Source organism: Xenopus tropicalis, chromosome 7 (genome assembly GCF_000004195.4).
Source record: "Xenopus tropicalis strain Nigerian chromosome 7, UCB_Xtro_10.0, whole genome shotgun sequence".
Classification (NCBI taxonomy): Eukaryota; Metazoa; Chordata; class Amphibia; order Anura; family Pipidae; genus Xenopus; species Xenopus tropicalis.
In genome coordinates, this window is record NC_030683.2 from 41,176,127 (window position 1) to 41,184,003 (window position 7,877).

Below are 7,877 nucleotides of genomic sequence, written 5' to 3' on the forward strand. Positions count from 1 at the left end.
GCCCGCGGCAAAACTCCCTGCTCGCGGGCGACTAATCTCCCCGAGTTGCCTTCCCTCTGCCATCCCACCGGCGAACATGTAAGTCGCCGGCGGGATGGCAGACGCAGCGAGGCGATTTCGGGAAATCGCCGAAAAAGCCTCGCGAGTCTTTTTCGGCGATTTGCGCGAAATCGCGCCGCCGCGTCTGCCATCCCGCCGGCGACTTACATGTTCGCCGGTGGGATGGCAGAGGGAAGGCAACTCGGGGAGATTAGTCGCCCGCGAGCAGGGAGTTTTGCCGCGGGCGACTAATCTCCCCGTGTACCAGAGCCCTAAATGACTGTGTCTTATCTGTTTAATGAATGTGTAAATGAATGTGCCCCATCTGTTTAACTGGAGAGCCCTGTGTATAAATGGAATAACCTGGAATGTTATTAGATGGTGGCAAAAGATGACCAGGGCTAAGCTCATCACAAAGTAATACTGTAGCCTCTGAAAGGGGTGCTTAGATGCTACTCAGAGGCTATCAAGCCTGTTTTTCCCCAGGAACACTGACAGTAAAATGCTCACCATATCCACTAAATGAATACGGAAATAATATTTACAGCACAGGTTAGTTAAGTGATGTTACACAAATATATATACATGTGCTAAAAATGGGGGTGCATTTATGATGTTTGTGTGTATGTAATGTTCTCTCACCTAATAAGATAAGTCAGTATAGGTTTGTGTGTGCTGAGTTTCCTTGGAAGGGTTGAACTTGATTGTCTCTGGTCTTTTTCCATCCCTATGTAACAATGTAAACTCTGCACACATGTGATTGCTATTATTATTATTTGTCTACAGTTATATCATGTTTATTTAAGGAAAGCAATAATTTCCCATTTTCAATACAGAATATAACCAGAATGTTAGGTTAAAGGGGAACTATTGCTATATTAATTTGGCTCTCAAAATTACCCCTGCTAAATTGCGGGTCGCTGCTGCCCCTATAGGAGCGCCCCTGTATATAATAAAGTAACTAGATGTACATCAGTATAGATCAATATAAACAGCTGATGTTACTCTATAATAAGCAATTTATATAAATAGTTAAAATGATGAATCAATGTGCTAATAAGTCAGTTTATTGGGTGTCAGTGAAATTAATTGGGGGGAAGTTTTTAAATACATTAGGGGTCAGTGAAGTTTGACCCTGCCATGCACACATATACGTAACAGGCAATGTCATCAGATATTGCAGGGCTGCACTGATTGCCTGTATTTCTAGCTGGATTTTCTATACGCATCCCAGAATTTTCAAGTGATCAGATAACCCTAAGGTTAAGGTTAGATGGGTTTTTTGTTTTCTTACCTTACCAAAAGCCTTGCTTTCTGTAATCTGTGCCAATCTGCTACAGCCCAGCCTGAGACAGTTCCAACTGGCAATCCCTTCGCTAGTGGTAGAGTGTGGACTGTAAGATGCCTTGCTTTCTGTAGTTTGTGCCAATCTGCTACTTACATGCACATAGGGCAGAGTTGTTTATACAGAGCTAATTAGTTCTCATTATAGTGTCTCCTCTAATTCCAAGGAGTGGAAGGAGGAGGTAGAAAGGGTAACAACAAAACATAAAAATCATTTAAGTAAATGAGCATTTAAGACCCATTTTTAATAAAATCCCTTTTATATGATTTATTCCAAATATACATGTTTGTCCCTAAGGCATTTGTTTATGAACATGGCAGCAAGAGAGCAACCTTTTTATCCCTGTGCTTTATATTATAAAAACTACAACACAGCTTATAGTGCCATGATAGTATTCTAATCAGCTCTGGGTCTGTGCCGCACCTTGTATGTACTGGTGGCAAGGATGCCTACATGTAATAGTTAAGACCAGTCTATAGTATTATGAAATATGGTATTAGACATCAAAATATTCACAATTCTAAGCTGTCATCATTTAATTTAACTTTATAAAAGTAGACACCTGGGTTATGAACAAATGGATGCTCAAACTAAGATAGAGAGGAATAGGCTGACAGCCCCTTTCAGTTACCATAGCATCTTGCAAGAGACACACTTTGAACCTTACTATCTGTAATGCTGCTGTATGTTACATAACTTTGCTTTACACACAGATTTGGTTTTACTTTACCATCTTTAACTATGATATACTGTGCATAGGATGAGTTATCTTTCCTTGCATAGAGTGCACCCAAATGTCTCCATGCCTATTGAATGATTCATATCTCCTTTTATCATAAGGAATGCACATGAGCCGTTGCTTTACAGCTTTTAATAATGTATGCTAGCAAGGCCTTACAGTCTGTAATGAGGGATGTAGACCAACCCATTATCTCCTGAAGGATGGATATCAGGCTTTGCCTTATAATCTTAGTAAGCACCACGCACCAGGCACAAATAGTGTCTCCAATTAAGGGTGCATGTCAGTCCATGGCTTCTATAATTATTGGCAAATCTGCTCTGATAAGAGGAGCACATCCAACCTTGACTTACAAATTGATTCCTATCAGCCCTGCTTTGCTCCTCTTAATACAGAATGTATATATACTAATTCACATTTACCTTCTGTATTAAAAGAAGCAATGCAGGGCTCATGTACTAATATGGGATGAGTTTGCCCCAGTGTTGTGACCCCCTACCCCATCATGGATTTAGTTCATCATTAGACCTGCAGTAGACTATCACAGCTAACTTTAGATTGATTTCTATGTGTTACTGCCCTGAGCCAAATTTGCTTAGCCTTTGTAAATGAACCCTACTGGGTGCCTTACCTACAGCATCATATAATTTAGGCCTTAAAGCACTTTAACAGAAGATACATATGCTTTTTATCTAGTATAAACAACTATTGATCTGCCTTTTTCCCCCAGGTGCAAATATAATGCACCCTGGCCAAAAATGATGCTTGATGCCAGTATATATAAGAATATAAAGTGGGTGTTTTTTCCCCAGAAAAGGTAAAAACCGCAGTCTTTACACATGTGTATGTGTATCTGCATTTGCCTATTGGTAGTACATCTGCTGCATGCATGATGCAGGGCTGCACTGATTGCATATAACTTATTAGGGGATGCCTTGCTTTCTGTAGTTTGTGCCAATCTGAATATACTTCAAGCTGGCCAACTAAGTCAAAGTCTTCCCCGGTCTGGCCAGGCCTACACTCACTTTTATCTGATTTCCTTAGAGTTCTACTGCTTCAATATACATTTAAGAAAGGGACTGAGTTTTACCTGCAACTTACTTGCTTTCAAGGTTAAACCCCCCCAGTGGTTGCCCTTTTATTGGCCCATTGGTATCACCTGAATCTATCTGGAAAGGGTGGGAACTACAACATGGAGCTGGCCACTTCTCCTGTATAAACTATAACAAAAAAGGGAAAGTTGTACTCACCACTAAATTTTAAACCATTAGGTGGGAGTGCAATGAGACTGTGATCAAAATGTATATAGACAACTCCCATTATCAATATATATATATATATATATATATATATATATATATATATATATATATATATATATAGGAAATGTACTTCAAGCTGGCCAACTGTTTGCTTATAGGGGAAGACATTTCTTGGTAGCTTAATTATATATGGAGTAACTTCTCCACTGTAAAGTACACATTGCATTGTCCAAAATAAACAGGCTTTTAGTTGGAGTTTATACAGTGCATCTTATTTATTGAGAATGTAGAACAGGCAATACCTTTCAAATTAAGGAGTCCTCTTTTCATACATTTTTGGCAAAACTGGTATTGCCTAATGACAGGTGTACAGTATAACTGGATGCAGGAGATGGGTGTGATTCCAAGTACTCTCATAGAGGAGTAAGTGTCCTATTTACTAGAAATATTTTCTTGTATTTTCCCCTGTAATTGCCTATTTAAAATTCATATCCACCTGAGCAGGAAATAACACTTTCTATGTATTCAGCAAAGAAAAAAGCACACACATCCACCCACACACTATATACACCTGTAATGCATAACAAATACAGCTCTGTGCAGGTTGCCTTATTGGATAAAACAACTTATTACAGAAAATATCATATCTCTGGTTTTCTTTTACCTCCTTTATTGAGACAGATACATACGTGCATCACGTCTAGAAACCATATTTTAATTTGAAATAGATTTAAGGAGCTTCCAGCAATACGCCTGGGATTCGCTCAACCCTGATACAAATTCCCAGGCTGAACTCCATACAGAATGGGAGCCGCTCAGCAGGGTGCCAGATATTAATATCCATTCAGCAAAGAAATCTCTCTAAAGAGATGTCTCTCATAGACATGTCAGGGTGACTATGTACAGTTTGCAGTCAGTGATGAGCAGAATAGAAATTCCAGTGGACCATGATAATATTCCTGACTTTTTCTGCTGGTAAGAAGCCTACTTTAAAAAAATATAAAAAAAAAAAAATAACACCATGGTAACTACAGGATAAATAAATGCCTTTTTATGAATAGTTTGAATGGAGAAGGCACAAGATCAATTCATGGGAACTTTATGATAATTAAAGTAAAGCCGTTATCACATACTTATTCCCTTTTATTATAATGCCAGTTAATGTTTTGTACTAGCTTTAATAGTGTTCTATTATTGTCTGTTCAGATTTCATATATTTATATAGTGTTTATATTCAGTGCATTTGTTTACCTTGCCTCGGCCAAGCCTTCTTATCCCTTTCATTTTCATTGGTAAATCAGCCCCAGGCATACCAAGCAGCAGTGTAGTAAATGCTGACAGTAATGGGTAATTAATCCTGCTTTTTCCAGGGGACAGTTGCTGAGCTCCTCAGAATTGCTTGCCAGAGAGGGAATATACTAGCCACAAGTACCAGGAAATAGGTTCATGCTGTATGCAAGTACCAATAACATGCAGTGCAGTTTTCTGCTAATAGGAGCACTGGTCCAGCTTATTATGTAAGTAATTACAGTCATTAGGGGGTGCCTAATATTTGGCACCCCCCCCCCTGTAATTGTAACTTTCCTTCTCCCTCAAGCATGGTTTTTGGGCAAAAAGGCTTTTCCTTTACTAAGAAAAAAAGAATAAAAATGCCTACTATTCTGCTTCTCTCTCTCTAACCTATAAGTTAAAATGCTTTCCTCATGCCAGATCAGCAGCCAGAATGGGAAGCCTATTCTTCTTTCATTGCAGCATTCCGCCCCTAGTGTGGTTGCTAGGGTGAGTGAAAACCTAACAACTAGATAACAATCTAAATTCCCAACTACAGAGTTAAACTTTAAAACATTCAGAAACCATAGATAATAAAAATGAAAGATTAATTTAGTAACACAGGTTATGCTCTGCAAATGCTCTCATTTAGTGACAGTACCTGGTTTCTTGGTATGGGGCATTAATTTCATCTTAATTACAAAATCCCAAAGCACATTTACAACTGCTGGGATTCTGGGTAATATTATGCAAAGGACAGTTATAACTGCAGAGGGTAAAAGGGAGACAGATAATAAAGATCAAACACAGAGGAAACAAGAGGAAGCCAACGCACCAAAGGAAAACTGCCAGCATCAGGAAAGATGTATTTTTATCCAGAGCATTTATTTATATTCCATGGATATGAATTATCTATGAAGATCTGTGTTTGCCAGCAAGCGCATTCCCATCATTAAGGAGGTACTTTTTTTGTACTATATGTTGCACCTGACTATAAAATAGGCTAACTTATCAGGAAAATTTCAAATCTAATTCAGCAGTTTATAGAAATGAATCATATTATAAGAAAGTAAGTATATTTTATAGCCCTAATGTCTTATTTTCCAATAAAGAATGACACAATATAGTTCCCTTAAACCTTATTTCATGTTACATCTCTCCTTGTTCTTTATTCCCATTATTCCACATCTTCTGTGCCACCTTTCCTATTTTTTAATCTGGAGAGTGATGTCATGGAGCGGATGATGTCAGGGCATGGGGTGATGATGATTAGAGGATAGATAATGCCAGGGGATGATGATTAGAGGATGGATGATGTCAGGGGATGGGGTGATGAGGATTAGGGGGCAGATGATGTCAGGGGGTGGGGTGATGAGGATTAGGGGAGGGATGATGTCAAGGTATGGGGAGATGAGGATTAGGGGGCGGATAATGTCAGGGGAAGGGGGGGATGAGGATTAGGGGGCGGATGATGTCAGGGGATGGGGGGGATGAGGATTAGGGGAGGGATGATGTCAGGGGATGGGGGGATGAGGATTGGGGGAGGGATGATGTCAGGGGATGGGGGGATGAGGATTAGGGGAGGGATGATGTCAGGGGATGGGGGGGATGAGGATTGGGGGAGGGATGATGTCAGGGGATGGGGGATGAGGATTAGGGGAGGGATGATGTCAGGGGGCGGGGAGATGAGGATTAGGGGAGGGATGATGTCAGGGGGCGGGGGGATGAGGATTAGGGGAGGGATGATGTCGGGGTGGGGGGATGAGGATTAGGGGGCGGATGATGTCAGGGGATGAGGGTTAGGGAAGGGATGATGTCAGGGGATAGAGAGGATGAGGATTAGGGGGTGGATGATGTCGGGATGGGGAGAGATGATGTCGGGATAGAGGGGAGAGATGATGTCAGGGGATAGAGGGGATGAGGATTAGGGGAGGGATGATGTCAGGGGATGGGGGGGATGAGAATTGGGGGAGGGATAATGTCGGGATGGGGGGATGAGTATTAGGGGAGGGATGATGTCAGGTGATGGGGGGATGAGGAGATGAGGATTAGGGGGCGCATGATGCCAGGGGATAGAGGGGATGAGGATTAGGGGAGGGATGATGTCAGGGGATGGGGGGATGAAGATTAGAGGATGGATATATATATAAATATAATTATATTTTTGTAGGGTCGTTGCTTTCTTGTCCTAAATGTCCTTTACCTTTCAGCTTTGTAAAATCATATCCATAATTACCAAGACACATCTCGTTTGAGCGCTCATGGTTAATTTTCTTATCTAAACATATCACAAAAACATCACAGAATGGGAGCTACAAGCACCATAGTGATTAACATGCAAATAGCCAATTAGTATTTAACGACAGGGTAGCCATATTCTGACTGAATGCCTACACATACAGTATAATCAGTTTCTGATGGTATAGTATGGGCTGAATTCAGAAGAAAAAGAGTGATGCTTATTGGCTGTGAGGGAGGGGACACGCCCCTACGTCCCAGAGCTGAATATTTGCAGCGCTCGGGGGATATCTGAGGTACTGTTGGGTACACAAATCAACATATGTGTTTTTTCTGTGGGGTAAAATCTTAGAATGGAGCGAGTTATTAAGTCCAAATACAAAATACTTGACTACTTATTTGAAGTATAATTTTTTTTTTTCTTTTGCAGATTTTCGGCAATTTCTGTTTTGGAGATCTCAGTATGGATACAGTCCATCTCTCACAAAGGTTTTCAGCTGACAGTTCTGGTTACTATGCATCATCTGGTCATGTCTCCTTGTCCTAAGGATCCGGCATCTGCCAGCCATGTGGAATCTTTCAGCATCATCATTATAAATTCTATTTCATTGAAATACAGTTTTCTGGTGGGATAATATTTAAAGGGGACCTGTCACCCACACATAAAAAGCTGTATAATAAAAGTCCTTTGCTAATGAAACATAAAATCCAAATTCTTTTTTTACTAAAACATCCATACCTGTTTCAAATGTATTTATAAATCTGAGCTGTTAATCATACAGTATATTGACTGCCCCCTTCTATGTCTCCAGTATACAGGGGGGTGCAGGCAATTATTTTCACTTTCCATTTAAAACTTCCTAGATGCCACTGCACTCGTCACATTCCCCCTCCCTCCTCATATCTATAACTGTGTAGCCTGTGCCTGGGCATTCTGTCCCCCCATTTTGGCACAAACACAAAATTTTGGGGTGGTATAAAACTG

General features: G+C 40.5%; 1 protein-coding gene across 2 annotated transcripts in view; it reads left to right on the plus strand.

Moving 5' to 3' along the window:
• The window catches only part of ascc1 (activating signal cointegrator 1 complex subunit 1), a 119,769-nt gene extending 112,177 nt beyond the window's left edge, over positions 1-7,592 (plus strand). Inside the window, exons 10-11 of one of the 2 annotated variants that reach the window (XR_004223448.1) lie at positions 4,756-4,902; positions 7,323-7,587. Coding sequence is in view for 1 of the 2 variants with exons in the window: in NM_001102901.1 (NP_001096371.1) it covers positions 7,323-7,439 (117 nt within the window). In the remaining variant the exon portion in view is untranslated. Of the gene's footprint in view, positions 1-4,755; positions 4,903-7,322 lie in introns of both variants that reach the window. The other variant, NM_001102901.1, reaches the window with a different exon arrangement.
• The last annotated feature ends 285 nt before the right edge of the window (positions 7,593-7,877 follow it).